The sequence below is a fragment of the Triticum urartu genome, chromosome 1A (genome assembly GCF_056163025.1).
Source record: "Triticum urartu cultivar PI428250 chromosome 1A, HENAU_Tu73, whole genome shotgun sequence".
Taxonomy (NCBI): Eukaryota; Viridiplantae; Streptophyta; class Magnoliopsida; order Poales; family Poaceae; genus Triticum; species Triticum urartu.
This window is the reverse complement of record NC_141873.1, coordinates 40,368,693-40,389,838: the sequence shown is the minus strand read 5'-3', so window position 1 is coordinate 40,389,838 and position 21,146 is coordinate 40,368,693. Positions and strand designations below refer to the sequence as shown.

General features: G+C 43.7%; 1 protein-coding gene and 1 long non-coding RNA gene across 4 annotated transcripts; one reads left to right on the top strand and one right to left on the bottom strand.

Annotated features, from left to right (window-relative positions):
• Positions 1-3,753: 3,753 nt before the first annotated feature.
• On the bottom strand, positions 3,754-5,247 carry LOC125528272 (uncharacterized). The gene is made up of 2 exons (XR_007292359.2): positions 4,373-5,247; positions 3,754-4,249 (listed from the first exon to the last, which is right to left on the bottom strand). It is a non-coding gene; the product is annotated as an uncharacterized LOC125528272 (long non-coding RNA).
• Positions 5,248-7,203: 1,956 nt separating this feature from the next.
• Positions 7,204-9,642, top strand: LOC125528273 (uncharacterized). 3 transcript variants are annotated; one of them, XR_015617893.1, is made up of 4 exons: positions 7,204-7,511; positions 7,610-7,821; positions 7,917-8,186; positions 9,390-9,642. XR_015617893.1 is itself a non-coding variant. In XM_048692766.2 (3 exons), exons 1-3 carry the CDS (start codon positions 7,319-7,321, stop codon positions 8,085-8,087), a joined length of 576 nt encoding a protein of 191 aa, XP_048548723.2. In that variant the 5' UTR covers positions 7,204-7,318; the 3' UTR covers positions 8,088-8,376. The 3 variants fall into 3 exon arrangements, 1 of the variants encoding a protein (XP_048548723.2); XR_015617894.1 differs by lacking the exon at positions 9,390-9,642 and adding an exon at positions 9,315-9,332; XM_048692766.2 differs by lacking the exon at positions 9,390-9,642 and having other exon boundaries at positions 7,917-8,376.
• The last annotated feature ends 11,504 nt before the right edge of the window (positions 9,643-21,146 follow it).

Sequence of the window (21,146 nt, the reverse complement as noted above, 5' to 3'; positions counted from 1 at the left end):
TACTTGCAACATCGACCACCAAGATCATGGTGAATGGTGACCCGGGAGACACGATCTACAATTGTAAAGGGCTGAGGCAGGGTGACTCGATCTCCCCAATGCTCTTCATTCTAACAATGGAGCCCCTTCAAAGGTTGTTCGAGGTGGCTATGGCTAGAGGTGTGTTGTCACCCCTGGCGCGTGTTGGCATGAAGAAACGCCTATCTATCTTTGTTGATGACGTGGTGCTATTTGTCAAGACAAATCCAATGGACCTTGAGGTGTGCAAGTCTCTGTTTGAGATCTTTGGGGAGGCAGCAGGGCTGAAAATCAACATGAGCAAATTCGTGGCCCTACCTATCAGGTGCTCCGAGGAGGAGATTGCAATGGCATGCAATGAGTTGCAATGCCCCTTGGGATCGTTTCCGATCAAGTATCTTGGGCTACCACTATCGCTAAGAAAGCAATCCACAACGCAGCTGCAATTTTTGGTGGATCACATGGCAAATCAGCTACCGAAATGGAAGGCGGCTATGATGCCCAAGAGTGGACGAATAACTCTTGTGTAGTCTGTCATGTGTGCGATGCCGATCCATGCTATGATGGCTTTGGACCTACCTGCGAAAACTATCGCGGCAATGAACAAGATTTGTCGTGGCTTCTTATGGTGCCGAAGAGCTAAGGCAAACGGTGGCAATTGTGCTGTTGCATGGGACATGGTTTGTACGCCGAAGTGGGCAGGTGGATTGGGGCTGCCAAATCTAAGATGGATGAATATCGCCATGCAAGCTCGCTGGTCATGGCTCACGAGGACTGATGGCTCAAGACCCTGGAAGGAATTCAAAATCAAAGTTGCGGAAGAAGCACACATGCTATGCCAGGCAGCCATGAGGAGCAATGTGTGGTCGGGACGAACAACACTCTTCTGGGAGGACCGATGGCTACATGGGCAAAGAATACAGGAGTTAGCACCGCGAGTCTATGATTTGGTGCCACCCCGCACTCGCAAGTTGAGGATGGTCAGTACAACCATGGAAGACGGCTCTTGGGCGATGGACATCAGCCCCAACTTTGGACCTGAGACCTTGCATGAGTTTCTAGCACTATGGCAGGTGGTCAATGGTTGGGAAATTTCTGATAAGGAGTCGGATGAGATAGCATGGTCGTGGGAGACAAATGGGCAGTTCTCCGTGAAATCGGCTTATGCGGCTGCTTTTTGGGGCCAGGAGGTGATCCCAATGGCGGACCTAACATGGAAATCACGTGCTCCTATGCAATGCAGGTTTTTCACATGGCTGGCCATGAAGGACAGATGCTGGACCTCGGATCGCCTTGCACGCAGAGGCCTACCTCACCAGGCCGCATGTCCTTTTTGTGATCAAGAGGAGGAAACGATCAATCATGTTCTAATCACGTGTGTTTTTGCTCGGACAGTTTGGGCAGCGATCTTCGTTGCGTTGGGGACACCGAGTTGGATTCCTACTGCCCAAGACTCGTCGGTGGAGGGGGCCGTCGACAAGCATGGATCGAACAACGTTAGTACGGAGGATCTTCACACCATATTCGTGCTTACTTGGTGGGAGTTGTGGAAGCATAGGAATGCCATTGTCTTTGAGGGTGCGCAGCCTTCGGTTGAGCAGTTACTGGGAAAGGTGTGTTCTGAGGGTTCCATTTGGTCCTTCGCTGGGTTATTTCGAGGGAATGTGATGCCCTTCTTCGCTAGGGTAGAGAGGTGGGTGAGTGATGAGGATTAGCATGTAACAACAACCCTGTAAATTATGGTGGAGGCACTCTTCGCCTTTCTTCTTTAATATATGATATGCACACTCGTGCATATTCGAGAAAATAATTTATCACATTCATACTAAACTCTATCAAATTAAATGCCAACACTGCCCGAGTTTATCCATATTTCCTGGTATCGCCATCGGTGACTTTTGAGCGTGCAATTCCTAACTGCGGTGTCTCATTGTTACCTGATGTCTACAGTAGAATTGCTTCTTGAGCAACTGGTGTTCAATGGAATTTGCCTCAACAGAGAACAAAAAATAATTTCTGTTAAATCTTCACGGCAAGAGAAATGGGGTTATTTTGTCATGTTCAACATTGCCTCTTGCTATAATGAAAAATAAAAGGCATTTACAACGTCACTAGAGAAATTAGCTCATTTCCGATGGCAAATCTGTAAAATCCAAAAATGCTAGTGGCAAGCATGAAATGCAGATTTCACCAAGTTGCTACAATTTTATGTAGGTGTAGCTCCAAGAACAGGTATCTTGTGTGTGATGGCCAATAGTGAGTGCAAGTATGTGAAAAGGGAGTTCGAGTTCGACCGCCACCTCTCGGCCTCCAATAGTCCAACTGGATCATCGTCCGCATTGATGGCTGCCATTTTCACCAGTACAGTTCATTTCTTCCTTCAAAAAGGAAAAAAAAAGGAGAGAAGTGGTTAAGCAACTTCATCAATCATTTGGCCATGTCAAAGTTCTTAATATCTTATTCTAGTTCATGTACCAATGTATTTTCGCTTGGGAATTATTGTTTCTTCAGACTATAAATAGTTCGTCTTAGTTGTTTTGTCCAGCGTCCACTAATTTCAGTTCTCTTTTTGTTAGATTCTCGAAGATACACCTCTTCAAGAAAGCAAAGGATAAGAGTGCTTTAAGATTGATGAACGCTTGTGCCAGCTCTATGCTTGAGAAATTTCCTGACATAGTCTTTGCTTATGGTGTTTAGTGATGAGTACAGGTATAACCCGTATAACATCTTCTCATGAAAGTTAAATTATAAAAATGCACACAGATTTTACATCAAAATAATTGTATGCAAATACCATTGTGAATGGAGTAGATAACAATCTAAGTTTCTTACATTTCTATTTGCTCTGCACTTTTGTTTTCAGAGAGGAAACAGAATTCTATCAAAGATGAGAAAGGTACCTTACTTGATTTGTTCACTTCTTCACTGATTATTTATCATATAATTGTCATAGTCAAAACTATTTGAACCATTCAATTATAAGATCTCATGATATTGACTTCTCTACCAATAGTTGCAGCAAAATTCTTAATTCTAGAAAAACTGAAAAAGAGGCACACCAAGCAATCAATATATGGTTTCTAGAATTTGAGTTGTCTTTTGTAGCATTTGTATGATTGTTTTATCGTGAACCATCTATAATGATTCAACTAACCTTCTCGAAGAATTAGGCTTTTTCTTTCTTTCTTTCTTTGCGAACGGTGCCCCCACCAGGCATATTGGTGTTTTATGTGTAGTTCCATGCAATTGATTTGAACTTTTGCTTGTTTAATTTTTTTACTGGATCGTTCCCATTTTGAAACTACATGTGCAGATTAGTCATATTATTATTTGGATGGCGTTAATGGGCACACTGGATGTGTTTTGTGTTTGCTGACTCTTATTAAGATAATGAACCATGGACATCTCAAGTAATGGTATCACATGGAACAAGAAAAGTAAAACCACCATACTTCAACATAGGAGATCAGGCAAAATAATGGCGTTGGCGCACAAATAAGGAATTACGCCGTGGAAGCGTAAAGAAGAAGTGATATAACATGAAAGAGGAGGAGACCCACGACTATATCCTACTCTCATCAATAGACAGACGAGCAAAATTTACAACAACATGGGCTTATCTGATGGCTCAAACAATCCAGCACAAGTATATTCCCCCACATTGATATATTTTATCAAATGATAGGTTGCGCCGGCAAGTCCCATAACCCAAAGGCAACATATACTGCAGCCAAGTCATAAAGTTTGTAGGTAAATTTCAGGAAGAAGGAATTACTGAAAGACAATAGAGGACAAATATTACATAGCCTCCATATCTGGTAAGTAGTACATGGTGGGGTTGAAAGCAGACAATATCCATAGCATCAAGATTCAGCAACAGCACTACCTTCAAAGGATCTGTACAAAAACATAATAAAAAGTGCAACCAAGTGGAATTGCATGTAATCAGAAACAGTAGCACCCATCGAATATCTAACATGCATGCAATTTAATGTATTAGTAAACTTCATACAAAATAAAGGCAAGGTCTTAGAGCTAAATAGAATACCAATTCTGAAATTAGAATCTAGTAGGATGTAAACAAATAAAGTGATTGAATATCAAAAGCATGCATGGACCACAGATAATGAAAAATCAAAATCGGAGGACCAACATGTTCACAAGCTATGGAAAAATGTTCTTCACCAAAATTTTCCTGCATCTTGTTTCCTTTTGTGTTTCGTTCAGAAACCTGCACAATTGTGACAATTATGACATTTAGGAAAATGTTAAGAGAAATAAAAGGGCTGAAGAGACATGGAAGTGCGGCATGCATAATCAAAAGGGGGAGAATGAGAGGAAGGATGAGCTTCACCTGGTACACAAGGACTTCCCTCGCCCACACTACCCCGCTCTTCCCTTGATATGGAGGATCCCTGCCAAAGCAGCTAAGAATAAAAATCATCAAAAAAAGGATATTGTTTCAACAATCACCCAGCTGCAATATGCAAATGGATGCTTTCATGGCCAATAGAGAGATTTCCCAAGTTAGCATCATGCAGCAACTTACAGAACACTGAATCAAGTTGTCCATGTGTTATCTTGTTGTCTTTATGAACCTGTACTTAGAGAATTTAGGATCCTTTTTGAAAAATCTACAAGTTGGCTCATCTCACAACAACAATTGGTAACCTATATGACACCATACAATATGCTGCCATGAGTAGGGCAGATCTAAATACCCAGAATTGGGAAGGCCCCGTCCCCTCCATACCTTGGAGGGATTGATTGATTTTAGCAACCAAGACAAACTGGTGCTGCGCCTGGTGAGAATAAATGACCTAGCTGATCATACCTTGAAGTCAGGAAGGAGGAAGTGGAGACGGCGGCTCAGATCTACGGCTTGGCGTCACCAGAACCCACGACCAGACGCTACGCAGTCCCCTGTCGCACGGTCCCCAGAGCCCCCGCGGGCGCACACGACGCCGTGTTGGCTGCCGGAGCCCGACCTTCCATACCGGCGGCGTCGCAGCACGGACGGGATGGCTGGCCTCGCGAAACGAAGAGATCTGACATCACCGCCGCTCAGGGGCGCGGGTCTGCGCCAAGGGTCGGGCCTCCTCATCGCCGTCATTCTCGAGCGGTCATGGTGGGAGATTGAGGAGCGTTGAGACAAGGGGAGAAGGAATGGGAGGAGGCGGCGTGCATGAGTGGGAAAGGAAGAGAGGAGGAGACATGTGTGCGAAGGCGAAAGAGACGACAGCGCCCAAAGAAGACAAATAATAAACAATGCCAATACGCCACGCTGACATCGCTCAGCACGAGCCAGAGGTACATCCCACCTACACGCACTCAACTCGATCGGGTGTGCACGACGCCTCCAACGCCCCATGCATACAACCAACCGGTGCCTTCCAGCTGGCGACGCACTACACCAGGAACTGGTCCGATGAAGCCGATTGGCCAGGCGCATCTCTCTCTCCCGATTGGCTCTCATAACAGTTCGCCCGATGAAACAGTGCTTCCTGCCAATGTGGACGTTGCGAGGGTGCGTCCTTTACGCCATGGTTAATGGGTTTGATGCCAGCTTTGTGAAGAGCATGAACGCTGCCAGCATGGGGTGGATGCCAGAGATCATACGGGCCAAGTCATCCTTTCTTCTTGGGATTTTATTGCCATGCACGTGTGTTGATGAAGCAGAGATTCGTGCGTGCCTTGCTGGGTTCTATGTTGGTATCAGTCTCAGTAAACCCGTTATTGTAGAATTTGATATCTCTTTTGTGGTCTTCTTTCTTGCAGATGATTTTCTTGACAGGTCCCCTTTTTGTTGATATTAAGAGGGAAGCATGAAGCATTATGAAGCTTATGCATAATTTCAAGATCAATTGCCACGCTAACATGGCGGCTCATGAGATTGCCAAATTTAGTTTTGACAATAGGTCAGGCGGTATTCTTAAAGATGGAATAAGGTTTTCCCTGCCAAGACCCCGTGTCGGCGGTGCTTTTTTGCATTGTTGGAGGATAGATGGAGGTTTGTCTCCGGCAAATCTCACGGGATTTGGTTGGCATTTGTTTTTGCTCGTTCGTGTGTCTACAGGTTAGATCATTTCGATCTACGCTTCTCTTCACCGGTTACGGGTTGTTGTTCTGGTACGCTAATCCTGTAGGGCATTAACACGACGACTTCTTGACTGTTTGCTACAACAAGGTTTGACCAACTCCGATATGGGAGAGCAATGACGGTGACGCGTCTTCGACTCGTTTCAGTGTTTGTAGTCGTCGCTAGGTGGTCTCCGGACATGAATGCGATTTTTATTTTTGATGTGCTTTATACTTTCTTAATAGTTGATGAATAGATCTGAAGATTTTCTCAAAAAAATTAAAAAAATTCTTAAGATGTTGCGCTGACCCATCTCAAAGGTGCTTATAGGATAAAAAATATATATTATCATACTACTCTCTCCGTTCCACAATGTAGTGTGTCCACGCATCCCGAGATTTAAATTTAACCGTAAATTTAACCAAAAAGTCCGATTGCGGCAGGAGCAAAAATTATATCACTGAATTCATATTTCAATATTAATTAAGTGGTATAATTTTTATTCCCGCCGCAGTTGGTCTCGTTTGCTAAATATACAGTCAAAGTTAGATCTCAAAACGAACGCACTACATTGTGGTTGTGGAATGTATAGCTGGCCAAATGTGCCGGGCCAAACAGGCCAGCCCGCGAGCACGCTGGCACGGCCCGCCATGGGCCAGGCGCGACACGGGCTAAACGGGCCGTGCCCGGCACACGGCACGCCTTGGGCCGTGCCTGGGCCTGGAGCCTGGGCACACGGGCCGGCACGGCACGGCCCGTTTATTTTTTATATATATATTTCAGAATTTTTTTTATAAATGTATACGTAAAATATAGCCCAATAGGCCTATAAACCAGCCCAATAGGCTGAAAATATGCAGCTCAGCGTGCTAAACGGGCCATCAGACCGGCCTGTTTACTAATTAGGCCGTGCCTGGGCCAAGGAGCAGCGCCCGTGGGCCGGCACAGCACGGCCCGGCTATTAAACGTGCCACGGCGGGCCGTGTCGGGCCAGGCACGATTAGCACAGGCTGGGCTGTGCCGGGCCGGGCCGGCCCGTTTGGCCAGGTATGGTGGAATGGAGGGAGTATATTTGATCTCACGGGCATTTAGCTACGTAGAGTCGGTCTTCTTTTCATACGGAGCCCGACCCAAACGGATCCACCGACCGACCGAACCAGCTCCCTCAAAAAAAAAAAAAAAAAAAAACTCCCCCGTCTCGTCCTCTGTTCGTGAGCACCGATGTGCAGCCACTCCGGCGGGCGGCGGCGTTGCACGGCGACTCCAGCGGCTCCGGAGGCGCGGAGTCCCCAGCCACCAGGAAGAAACCGCAGGAGTCTCGGCTACTCCGGCACTACAGGCGCCGCTATTGCCCCAGCAGCACGGGCCCGGCGGCGAATCTGGCAAGCACGTGTGCCGCACCTCCGGCGACTAGGTAACCGATTCTACCCACCGATTGCATTTTTCCTTTCAATTTCGCTCCAGCCTTGGCTCGCTCCGCTAACCCTAGCTTTGCACTCGTATCTGTTCCAGTGTTCCTGTCCGACCAAACGGATGATGAGGCTCCCTCTGACTGGAAGTCCAGAATGTGGACGAGAAGAATTGAGCCTGAAGCAGTCGGCTCCAAAAGGACTCCCTCTGACTGGATGTCCAGAATGTGGAAGAGAATGGTGAAGCAGTCAGCGACATCTCTGAATCCGGGCAAATATTCAGTGGAATGCCCAAGGAATGGCAAGGATATGAAGGTGCTTCTCTGTTCTTTAATGTTCAGAGCCAAGTCGTATATCATATGACTGATGTCTGGTTCAAGCAACTTACTGACTTCGGTATGTTTGTACAGGTGAAAGACTGGCGTTTCTTCATGTGGCTGGACAAGTACTTGGACATGGTCGAGGAAATTTGGATGATAAATGTGCTCATCATGGGCAATGCATCTGCTCGCTGCGTGTCACGAGAAATTCAGCGACGTATTGATGCTACGAGGGCTGAAAATGATGCTACAAGAGCCTAAATTGATGCTACAAGAGCTCAAATTGATGCTATTAGGGTTGAGACTGCAGCACTGGATCGACGCATCGAGAAGTTGGCCGCCCAAAATGCAAAGCTTCAGGTTTTAGTGTACTTTCTTTTCGTCATTCTTCTTCTAGTGTTGCTAGTGAAGCTAGTGAAGTAGAATGTCTGTGCAATTGATCGTGGTCGCCATCCTGTATGAGACTGTGCTCGTTCTGTCGAATGGGACGAACATGTCAGGCTGGTTGGTTCTGTTGAGATATATAGAGTTTGGAGAGATTGCAAGTTTACCAAGGGGCAAGACCTTCATTTCACGTGGCATTACTAGGCTCAGAATTTTGAAATTATTCAAGTAATTAGACATGGAAAATGACCAAGAAGGCAAAGAAAACTAGGGCATATGATCTATGGAGAACTAAAATAGGGCATATAATCCCCTGCCAAAATAAAATAAAATAAGGGCATATGATCAAATCTCCCAGAAAGCTTCCACACCATTATCCCAGATGGCTTTGGGAAAAGATAAATTCAGTGGCAAAATAATTAAGCAACAAATTGACTGATTCCATACTCTCAACAATAACAAAAAATGAGCAAATTGGTACTTCGGCATGTATTAACAAGCTAGTTGTCAAATTGAAATGTCGCTTCATTTATCAACAAAATATGTTATTACAAGGCCCTTCTAAGTTCAAACATACAGATGTGGTCCGTGAGGACCCCTAGTTTCCTATTTATTGAAATGCATGCTCCAATGGCATTTAGATAGCTGTATTGTCTTGCTGTTCAAGTTTTCTTTTTCTTCCAGATTCTAGCGGATCCCATTAATTTGACAAGCCGAATAACGAGAGTGCTCTAAAATTGATAAATGCTTCTGCTTCTCTGATGATGGAGCGATTCCCTGATATCACCTTTGGCTATGGTTTTAGCAACTAGTACAGGTAGGATATACCCCGTCAGAATCACTGTTTTTGCAAGGAGAAATCTATGAAAAAGACATGTGTTTCCACATGGCACAAATTTCCCTCTTCTCATCAGCAGAAGTGATTTGATTGAATTTATTGGAATGATAAGATATCTTGTTAAAACCACAATAAGTTAACCATTCAATGAAGCTGTAAATGTGAACCTGGGACACTTAATTTAAGCAGGTGTTTTTATGTTTGTTGGATGGCAAACCTGTGCGTTTGTTGCAAATGATTGTATTTATTTTTTGTTATTGTTGCAGCTTTGTGTTCCAGGAGACCACTGAATTGTAGCAGAGAGATGAGAGGTACTTATATAGTTTTATGAATTTCTGCAGTTCGTGTGGTCAAGCCTTTGATAAGACACGCGGCTTCTTATGCAGATTAAACCTGTCTTCATGTTCATGTTTCCTTCAACCGGCTGCTACCACTACATCTCCTGTGTTGGATGTCACGTGGAGTTGTTTTGAAGAAAACTGGACTAAAAGCCAGTTCAACTGGGTTAGGGATGGGGGTGATTTTGGGTTTAGCGAGTTTGAGGTTGTGACAACTCAAGTATAGGGGGACAATGCGGACTTCTCTCTTCCAACAAGAATGAGAAGAAGATGGTTTCTCTGCTTTTTTTTTTTTGAGACAATGGTTTCTCTGCTAATGGCCTAGAGTGCAGTGCTGTTGGGCCAGAACCGGAAATGATATGTTTTGAAACGACACGAGAGAACGGATAATGCGAGGTCGGGCCTAGTTTAGCTCTCCCGTACGTTTTTTTGTTTTTTTGGAGCAAAAAGCTCTCCCGTACGTACGTAAAACGAGGGCCTTTTTATTTCACGCGCGCCTCGAGTTGGGCCTCGCACGCATGCCGGCCCATGCGGGCGAGCGCATCGTGGTTCCCAGTTTCGATTTGTCCCACATCGCCCGTCGTCGGACGGCGCCTCCAGTTTTTATAGTGCGTTGGCTATCACGGTGTCACCTCCACGGGGACAACAGACTGAGAAAAAAAAAGACCTTAGTGCCCAAAAAAGAGAGAAAAAGAGGCCTTAGAGCCCAAGGACAAAGAGGAAAAGAGGCCTTAGTTAGTGTGCCCAAGGAAAAAAAGAAAAGAAAAGAGGCATTAGTGCCCAATAAAAAGAAAAGGAGGCTAGAGCCGAAAAATCCCCAAGGCCCGTGCCCACACCAGAAGAGGAAAAACAGTGTACCCATGGAAGGTTGTGCTAGACATTAGCACATGGCTTTTTTGTAGTTTTTGAACCCTGCGTCCATGATTTTTTTAAATATTTCAATCTTACTTGCCTTTCCTCCCTGAATATATAATATACTTCTTCCGTTCCTAAAGTCTTTTTTCTCCAACTGGCGGCATCAACCTCTAAAGCCAGATCGAGGAGGATTTTGCTGCATGGCACTTGCATAATCATGGAATTTTCTCCGTGGAAAACATGTATTGTTTGGCTCTGGAACAACATATGCACACTCTTATGTGTATTTTTTTGGGACCCTTATATATAATGTAGTAATTACTGTTCATAAACTATTTTTATAGTATTTCCGCGCAATTTTCTTTCAATTGACGACATCAACCTCTAAGAGCATCTATAATAGATGATTTAGATGCAAAAATAGCTAACTTTTGCATCTTCGAGGGTCCAAAGCCCTTCTCCAATAGATGATGTAGATGCAAAATAAAATTACATCTCCGAGTCTCGGAGATGTAAATGTAAAACACAACACTTCAAGGTGCAAATTCGCATCTCCACCTCTAGGAGATGTAAAAATGGAGGGTGAGCGCCAACCGCCCAACTACCTTCTTATCCTTTCCGCCCGACAGCCTGCCGCCTGCTCCGCCGTCGGCCGATTTGCCCAAAATTGATGCCGCCGCTGCCCGCCCCGCCACGACTGCGTGCCTCGCTAGAGTAGCGACGGCTGTCCCCCGTATCCGCTGATTCGATTTCGGCCGCCGCTTCTAATCGAAGCTTCACCGGAGGTCCGGCTACCGTAATGGCTTCCATGGCACGATCCCGCCTTCTTTTCTGTAGGGCTACGGCCGTCTCCTTTGTCGAGCTGCCGCCGCCCCCCGCACAAGCCACTGCTGAACGGCTACCCAATCCGCAGCCGGCCGATTTCTTCCACCCCGCAAGCAAGGTGTTCGAGAAATTCCCCCAAGGTAAAAAATCGAGCAAACTTGAAGTTTTTATTGGGGTTGGACAGGTAGTTTGACAGTGATTTTCCGCATTGTAGATGAGCTTGTGCAACTCCTCTTTCATGGATGATTCCTCGTCGGATGAGGAATATGACTTTATCGAAGACGAGGACATTGCTATGTTAGTGGTGATGCATAAGAGGAAGAAGCCGAAGCACGGCGATTCTGTGTATGGTCGTGAGTTCATCTGGAGAGAACTGGTTGAGGCGTACAAGAGGTTGATGCGCAACTATTTTGGTTCACCACCCGTTTTCCTAGAGAGGTACTTCCGACACCGGTCTAGAATGTCCAAAGATAAGAAGGTGTATAATGAAATCTGAGACTCTGATGCGCACGATCAACTTCAGGAGGATTTGATGAAGGAGTATTGAAAATGGCATGACGAAAGAGCCGCCTATTTTCATTATTTGTTTGTTGTATTGTGCAACATTTTGTTGTCTTTGTGTTGCATTTGATCTTGCAGATTTGATTAATTATGTAATAATTTGATCTTGTGGGCATGTAAATTTTTTAAGTTGTTTCTGGGATGCTTTATTTTAATTTATGCAGCTGTACAGTAGCTGTACAATAGCCGTGCAATCATTGGCAGCTTTTTACATCTTCACTTTTTATTATCTATTGCAGTTGCTTTTTTACATTTCCAATATACATCATCTGTTGAAGTTGCTTTTTTTTAAATGTAAAAATTATTTTTTAAGATAATTTTTTTATGTTTTATAGTCACATCTTTAAATTTGTATCTTTTATTAAAGATGCTCTAAGGCTAGACATTAGCACATGGCTTTTTTGTAGTTTTTGAACCCTGCGTCCATGATTTTTTTAAATATTTCAATCTTACTTGCCTTTCCTCCCTGAATATATAATATACTTCTTCCGTTCCTAAAGTCTTTTTTCTCCAACTGGCGGCATCAACCTCTAAAGCCAGATCGAGGAGGATTTTGCTGCATGGCACTTGCATAATCATGGAATTTTCTCCGTGGAAAACATGTATTGTTTGGCTCTGGAACAACATATGCACACTCTTATGTGTATTTTTTTGGGACCCTTATATATAATGTAGTAATTACTGTTCATAAACTATTTTTATAGTATTTCCGCGCAGTTTTCTTTCAATTGACGACATCAACCTCTAAGAGCATCTATAATAGATGATTTAGATGCAAAAATAGCTAACTTTTGCATCTTCGAGGGTCCAAAGCCCTTCTCCAATAGATGATGTAGATGCAAAATAAAATTACATCTCCGAGTCTCGGAGATGTAAATGTAAAACACAACACTTCAAGGTGCAAATTCGCATCTCCACCTCTAGGAGATGTAAAAATGGAGGGTGAGCGCCAACCGCCCAACTACCTTCTTATCCTTTCCGCCCGACAGCCTGCCGCCTGCTCCGCCGTCGGCCGATTTGCCCAAAATTGATGCCGCCGCTGCCCGCCCCGCCACGACTGCGTGCCTCGCTAGAGTAGCGACGGCTGTCCCCCGTATCCGCTGATTCGATTTCGGCCGCCGCTTCTAATCGAAGCTTCACCGGAGGTCCGGCTACCGTAATGGCTTCCATGGCACGATCCCGCCTTCTTTTCTGTAGGGCTACAGCCGTCTCCTTTGTCGAGCTGCCGCCGCCGCCCGCACAAGCCACTGCTGAACGGCTACCCAATCCGCAGCCGGCCGATTTCTTCCACCCCGCAAGCAAGGTGTTCGAGAAATTCCCCCAAGGTAAAAAATCGAGCAAACTTGAAGTTTTTATTGGGGTTGGACAGGTAGTTTGACAGTGATTTTCCGCATTGTAGATGAGCTTGTGCAACTCCTCTTTCATGGATGATTCCTCGTCGGATGAGGAATATGACTTTATCGAAGACGAGGACATTGCTATGTTAGTGGTGATGCATAAGAGGAAGAAGCCGAAGCACGGCGATTCTGTGTATGGTCGTGAGTTCATCTGGAGAGAACTGGTTGAGGCGTACAAGAGGTTGATGCGCAACTATTTTGGTTCACCACCCGTTTTCCTAGAGAGGTACTTCCGACACCGGTCTAGAATGTCCAAAGATAAGAAGGTGTATAATGAAATTAGAGACTCTGATGCGCACGATCAACTTCAGGAGGATTTGATGAAGGAGTATTGAAAATGGCATGACGAAAGAGCCGCCTATTTTCATTATTTGTTTGTTGTATTGTGCAACATTTTGTTGTCTTTGTGTTGCATTTGATCTTGCAGATTTGATTAATTATGTAATAATTTGATCTTGTGGGCATGTAAATTTTTTAAGTTGTTTCTGGGATGCTTTATTTTAATTTATGCAGCTGTACAGTAGCTGTACAATAGCCGTGCAATCATTGGCAGCTTTTTACATCTTCACTTTTTATTATCTATTGCAGTTGCTTTTTTACATTTCCAATATACATCATCTGTTGAAGTTGCTTTTTTTTAAATGTAAAAATTATTTTTTAAGATAATTTTTTTATGTTTTATAGTCACATCTTTAAATTTGTATCTTTTATTAAAGATGCTCTAAGGCTAGACATTAGCACATGGCTTTTTTGTAGTTTTTGAACCCTGCGTCCATGATTTTTTTAAATATTTCAATCTTACTTGCCTTTCCTCCCTGAATATATAATATACTTCTTCCGTTCCTAAAGTCTTTTTTCTCCAACTGGCGGCATCAACCTCTAAAGCCAGATCGAGGAGGATTTTGCTGCATGGCACTTGCATAATCATGGAATTTTCTCCGTGGAAAACATGTATTGTTTGGCTCTGGAACAACATATGCACACTCTTATGTGTATTTTTTTGGGACCCTTATATATAATGTAGTAATTACTGTTCATAAACTATTTTTATAGTATTTCCGCGCAATTTTCTTTCAATTGACGACATCAACCTCTAAGAGCATCTATAATAGATGATTTAGATGCAAAAATAGCTAACTTTTGCATCTTCGAGGGTCCAAAGCCCTTCTCCAATAGATGATGTAGATGCAAAATAAAATTACATCTCCGAGTCTCGGAGATGTAAATGTAAAACACAACACTTCAAGGTGCAAATTCGCATCTCCACCTCTAGGAGATGTAAAAATGGAGGGTGAGCGCCAACCGCCCAACTACCTTCTTATCCTTTCCGCCCGACAGCCTGCCGCCTGCTCCGCCGTCGGCCGATTTGCCCAAAATTGATGCCGCCGCTGCCCGCCCCGCCACGACTGCGTGCCTCGCTAGAGTAGCGACGGCTGTCCCCCGTATCCGCTGATTCGATTTCGGCCGCCGCTTCTAATCGAAGCTTCACCGGAGGTCCGGCTACCGTAATGGCTTCCATGGCACGATCCCGCCTTCTTTTCTGTAGGGCTACGGCCGTCTCCTTTGTCGAGCTGCCGCCGCCGCCCGCACAAGCCACTGCTGAACGGCTACCCAATCCGCAGCCGGCCGATTTCTTCCACCCCGCAAGCAAGGTGTTCGAGAAATTCCCCCAAGGTAAAAAATCGAGCAAACTTGAAGTTTTTATTGGGGTTGGACAGGTAGTTTGACAGTGATTTTCCGCATTGTAGATGAGCTTGTGCAACTCCTCTTTCATGGATGATTCCTCGTCGGATGAGGAATATGACTTTATCGAAGACGAGGACATTGCTATGTTAGTGGTGATGCATAAGAGGAAGAAGCCGAAGCACGGCGATTCTGTGTATGGTCGTGAGTTCATCTGGAGAGAACTGGTTGAGGCGTACAAGAGGTTGATGCGCAACTATTTTGGTTCACCACCCGTTTTCCTAGAGAGGTACTTCCGACACCGGTCTAGAATGTCCAAAGATAAGAAGGTGTATAATGAAATTAGAGACTCTGATGCGCACGATCAACTTCAGGAGGATTTGATGAAGGAGTATTGAAAATGGCATGACGAAAGAGCCGCCTATTTTCATTATTTGTTTGTTGTATTGTGCAACATTTTGTTGTCTTTGTGTTGCATTTGATCTTGCAGATTTGATTAATTATGTAATAATTTGATCTTGTGGGCATGTAAATTTTTTAAGTTGTTTCTGGGATGCTTTATTTTAATTTATGCAGCTGTACAGTAGCTGTACAATAGCCGTGCAATCATTGGCAGCTTTTTACATCTTCACTTTTTATTATCTATTGCAGTTGCTTTTTTACATTTCCAATATACATCATCTGTTGAAGTTGCTTTTTTTTAAATGTAAAAATTATTTTTTAAGATAATTTTTTTATGTTTTATAGTCACATCTTTAAATTTGTATCTTTTATTAAAGATGCTCTAAGGCTAGACATTAGCACATGGCTTTTTTGTAGTTTTTGAACCCTGCGTCCATGATTTTTTTAAATATTTCAATCTTACTTGCCTTTCCTCCCTGAATATATAATATACTTCTTCCGTTCCTAAAGTCTTTTTTCTCCAACTGGCGGCATCAACCTCTAAAGCCAGATCGAGGAGGATTTTGCTGCATGGCACTTGCATAATCATGGAATTTTCTCCGTGGAAAACATGTATTGTTTGGCTCTGGAACAACATATGCACACTCTTATGTGTATTTTTTTGGGACCCTTATATATAATGTAGTAATTACTGTTCATAAACTATTTTTATAGTATTTCCGCGCAATTTTCTTTCAATTGACGACAACAACCTCTAAGAGCATCTATAATAGATGATTTAGATGCAAAAATAGCTAACTTTTGCATCTTCGAGGGTCCAAAGCCCTTCTCCAATAGATGATGTAGATGCAAAATAAAATTACATCTCCGAGTCTCGGAGATGTAAATGTAAAACACAACACTTCAAGGTGCAAATTCGCATCTCCACCTCTAGGAGATGTAAAAATGGAGGGTGAGCGCCAACCGCCCAACTACCTTCTTATCCTTTCCGCCCGACAGCCTGCCGCCTGCTCCGCCGTCGGCCGATTTGCCCAAAATTGATGCCGCCGCTGCCCGCCCCGCCACGACTGCGTGCCTCGCTAGAGTAGCGACGGCTGTCCCCCGTATCCGCTGATTCGATTTCGGCCGCCGCTTCTAATCGAAGCTTCACCGGAGGTCCGGCTACCGTAATGGCTTCCATGGCACGATCCCGCCTTCTTTTCTGTAGGGCTACGGCCGTCTCCTTTGTCGAGCTGCCGCCGCCGCCCGCACAAGCCACTGCTGAACGGCTACCCAATCCGCAGCCGGCCGATTTCTTCCACCCCGCAAGCAAGGTGTTCGAGAAATTCCCCCAAGGTAAAAAATCGAGCAAACTTGAAGTTTTTATTGGGGTTGGACAGGTAGTTTGACAGTGATTTTCCGCATTGTAGATGAGCTTGTGCAACTCCTCTTTCATGGATGATTCCTCGTCGGATGAGGAATATGACTTTATCGAAGACGAGGACATTGCTATGTTAGTGGTGATGCATAAGAGGAAGAAGCCGAAGCACGGCGATTCTGTGTATGGTCGTGAGTTCATCTGGAGAGAACTGGTTGAGGCGTACAAGAGGTTGATGCGCAACTATTTTGGTTCACCACCCGTTTTCCTAGAGAGGTACTTCCGACACCGGTCTAGAATGTCCAAAGATAAGAAGGTGTATAATGAAATTAGAGACTCTGATGCGCACGATCAACTTCAGGAGGATTTGATGAAGGAGTATTGAAAATGGCATGACGAAAGAGCCGCCTATTTTCATTATTTGTTTGTTGTATTGTGCAACATTTTGTTGTCTTTGTGTTGCATTTGATCTTGCAGATTTGATTAATTATGTAATAATTTGATCTTGTGGGCATGTAAATTTTTTAAGTTGTTTCTGGGATGCTTTATTTTAATTTATGCAGCTGTACAGTAGCTGTACAATAGCCGTGCAATCATTGGCAGCTTTTTACATCTTCACTTTTTATTATCTATTGCAGTTGCTTTTTTACATTTCCAATATACATCATCTGTTGAAGTTGCTTTTTTTTAAATGTAAAAATTATTTTTTAAGATAATTTTTTTATGTTTTATAGTCACATCTTTAAATTTGTATCTGCTCTAAGGCTAGATCGAGGACTTTGCTGGATGACATTCGGATTAGTCTGAAATTTTCTTCGGCGTATTGTTTGGCTGTGGAAGAATATATGCACACTCTAAACGTGGGAGCTATAAGTGCTCGGCGTCGGCTCTTGTTCAAGGTCCGCAAATGTTTTTTTTTCTATTTTTTTAATACAGTACAGACGCAAGCGCTCATATACACGCACATACACTCACCCCTATAAATGCACACACGTACATCATATCCATATAAGTACTTCTGAAATATTGAGCCGACATATCATTTTGAAATTTACGAAGTCACCGTAGGCACCTCGTCTTTGACGGGAACGTCTCCTCTCATTGATTACGCATCATCAAAAATTCTGACATAAATCCAGAAATAAATGCAAGCACCAGAATTTGAACTTTGATGAGCTAAGAATAACACGGTCCCTCTAACCATCCAACCACAGGTTACTTCGCATATTTTTTCTAGTTTTGAACCATGCGTCGACGGATTGTTTTTCAACTCTTGCATGCCATTTTTCTTGCTCTTGATATATTGTTTATGAACTTTTGTTTATTATATTTTCGTTAGTATTATTGTTTGCTTGACGGTATCAAGGGGATCAAGCTCTAAGGCTTGATCGAGGAGGATTTTGCTGCATGCACTCGGATAATCATGAAATTTTCTCTATGACAAGTGTGTATTGTTTGGCTTTGGAAGAACAGATATGCACACTCTCGACGTAACAGCGCCTCAGCTCACGCAAAGACCATCTAGCCGCTAGCTTTTGTGTGCCTCCTGCCCACCTGCATTGGGCTGCCTCATCTCTGTGGCCTTAGGGCGATGGAGGTGCGGTGGATCCGGCCCTTAGCGATGACACGGCTTCGATTTTTTATGTCTTTATTGATTTTTTTAGGGTTTGTGTTCTGCTTAGAGAGGCGAGACGATGACGACTCCTTGAAGATGGAATAATGTTTTCCCCATCTAGAACCCGTCTCAACGGTGCTTCTCGCGTCGTCGGAGGGCGGGTGGAGATTTGTGTCCGGCGAATCTCGCGTGATTCGGTTGCCGTTTGTCTTTGTTCGTTCGTGTGTCTATATGTTGGATCCTTCCGATCTATGCTTCTCTTCATGGGGCAAGTTGTTGTTCTGGTACGCTGATCCTGTAGGGCATTAGCATGATGTAGCAACCAGACCTCAAACGGTCCAATCTTTGTGCTCAGGTGTCATCCCTGGATCAGTAATGCTGACACCACACAGTACTTGAAGGATTTATACCAGAGTAGTAATCACACACTTATTACATCGAGTACTTGAAGGATTTACAATAAATATGGCTTAAGGCTATCTAATGACGATAACAGCGAAAGGCTTGGAAGATAAGTGAGTCCATCAACTCCAACGGCATCACTGAGTATAGAACCACGACCTAAAGGCACCTTAATCATCGTCTGAAAAGTCTGCAACATTAACGTTGCAGTCCGAAACGGGTCAGCACATGAAATAAGCTGGCAATGTAACATATAAAGAGTAATGAAAGAATAAAGCTATACTATATGCATATGTGGCTAGTGGAAAGCTCTATGGTTACAGTTTTGCGTAAAGCCAATTTTTCCCTACTGCAAAGGCATAAATTTTATTTAACTATCAAGGTAGTTGTTAAACATTGAGAATGATTGACAGCATTCTCAATCCCAATTAAGCATCATCATTAAACAAAACCCAACAATTAACTTTAGAGTAACATGATGAGATTCACATGATAATCCAGGTACTAGATACTCAAGATGTCCATAACCGGGGACACGGCTAACCATGATTAGTTTATACACTCTGCAGAGATTTGCGCACTTTTCCCCACAAGACTCGATCGCCTCCGCTTGATTTCTCGCACTACATGGTGTTTGAGAAGCGGATGACCGAGACATAGTCTTTCAGAAGCGCTAGCACCTTACGATCGGGTAGACCGTTACACCTACTTTCCCCTACATCTGCTAGTCTACCACTTTAAGAGTTCGCACAACCTACTCAACTATGCTAGAGCCCATAATAGCTTGTGGCTGCACACGGAAGTTTCTAGCATGAATAATCTCATGATCCCTTTGAGCCTGGGTGACGGTCCATAAAGAAAAACAGGCAATCACTAGAATACCCAGATGCCTCAATCCACCCAGATGTGTATTTAAGTTGCCACCTTAAGTAAACCATTAAATTAACAATCTCACATCTGTCATGGATTTCACTCACCCAATCCACGTCTACTAGCATAGCATGACATAATAAGCAACGTAGAAGTAACTCCCAAAGGTTTGAATGCAGGGCAATAGGTTCTTACCTCATCAACTACTTCCCAATACCCACATGTTATCAATCCTACTCATGCAATGTTTGAGGATGAAACTAAATGCATAAAAACTGGGTATGAAAGGGATATGATCAAAGTGTTACTTGCCTTGCTGATGATCCGCAAAACCTAGCGATTCGAAGTAGCAAGCGGCGCACTCCAGGTACTCTATCGCAAACAAACAAGCATACAATAAGTACTCAACTAATGCACAGGTAAAACTCGAATAAGATATCTAACCAGAAAGTTCAACTTAAGAACTCCGGTTGGCAAAAAGAATCAAATCGAACGAAGCAACGACAGACAAACGGCAAAAGAAACAGGCCTCGTTTACTATTCTGGATCTATGGCAATTTTTACAGTGGCAAAAACTTGTTTAAGTTGGTTAAACAGAAAGAGGGTTTCGAGACGAAACTCCAGGCGCTTGAATCGTCTGATTCCGATAAACGAGCGAAACGTTAGACTAAAACGAAAATTGGATCAGGAATCGCGATCAGAAAAATCGCGGATTTAATCTGAGAAAAAGAAAAATGACGAACGTTCGTTAAACGAACGAACGGGCGAACGCTCGCTAATTAAATAAACCCAAAAAACCGATCTATTTAAAAAAACCGAAACTAAAAAAACGAACAAAACCGACGGAAAACCGATCGGTTTTTTAAAAAAAACCAGCGGCAAGAAAAGCTACCTCCGGCGGCGGCGAGGCGAGGTCCGGCGGCGGTGCGGCGGCGGCGCGGTGAGGCGGCGCGGCAAGCGGTGGCGCGGGGCGGCGGCCTAGGGTTAGGGTTTCGGGGGCGGGGCGCGGCTGGGCTGGCCTCGGGCCTCGGCGGCGCTATAAAAAGGCCCGGCCAGGCGGAGTCCTGGCCGGTTACGGCCCAGAGTCGGTTCGGACTTTTTTTTTAAATAATTACCCTCAGAAAAAAACAAAAGGAATACTAAACGGACTCCAAAAATACCGAAATAAATTTTCCCCGGCTTCTAAAATCAAGCCGCAAAGGATGAACATTTATTTGGGGCCTAAATGCAATTTTGAAAAACGCGCATTTTTCCTAAATTCAAATAAAATAGCAAATAAAACCAGAATAAAATATTATTTTATTTTTTTATTAAATCCTTAATATTTCTTTATTTTGGGAAAGTCATTTTATTCCCTCTCTCATATTTTTGTAATAGAAATAATTGAAGATAAAATAAATAAAATCAAATGATCCTATTTTCAAAATTTGAGAAAAACTCAAATATGAAAATAACGAAATCCCCAACTCTCTCCGAGGGTCCTTGAGTTGCGTAGAATTTTCTAGGATCAACCAAAATGCAATAAAATATGATATGCAATGATGATCTAGTGTATAACATTCCAAATTGAAAATTTGGGATGTTACAAACCTACCCCCCCTTAAGATGAATCTCGCCCTCGAGATTCAGGTTGGCTAGAAAATAGGTGAGGGTGGTCCTTCAGCAATTCTTCCTCTCGCTCCCAGGTGGCTTCATCCTCCGTGTGGTGGTCCACTGAACTTTGCAAAACTTGATAACCTTGCTGCGGGTGACTCGACTGGCATACTCTAGAATCTTAACTGGTTTCTCCTCAT

What these genes read in the sequence shown, in the direction of transcription:
- LOC125528273 (XM_048692766.2), top strand. Translation starts at nt 7,319, where the DNA reads ATGTGCAGCCACTCCGGCGGGCGGCGGCGTTGCACGGCGACTCCAGCG. An exon ending in GCCGCACCTCCGGCGACTAG is followed by an intron (nt 7,512 to 7,609) that starts GTAACCGATTCT and finishes TATCTGTTCCAG; the next exon opens with TGTTCCTGTCCGACCAAACG. An exon ending in GGAATGGCAAGGATATGAAG is followed by an intron (nt 7,822 to 7,916) that starts GTGCTTCTCTGT and finishes ATGTTTGTACAG; the next exon opens with GTGAAAGACTGGCGTTTCTT.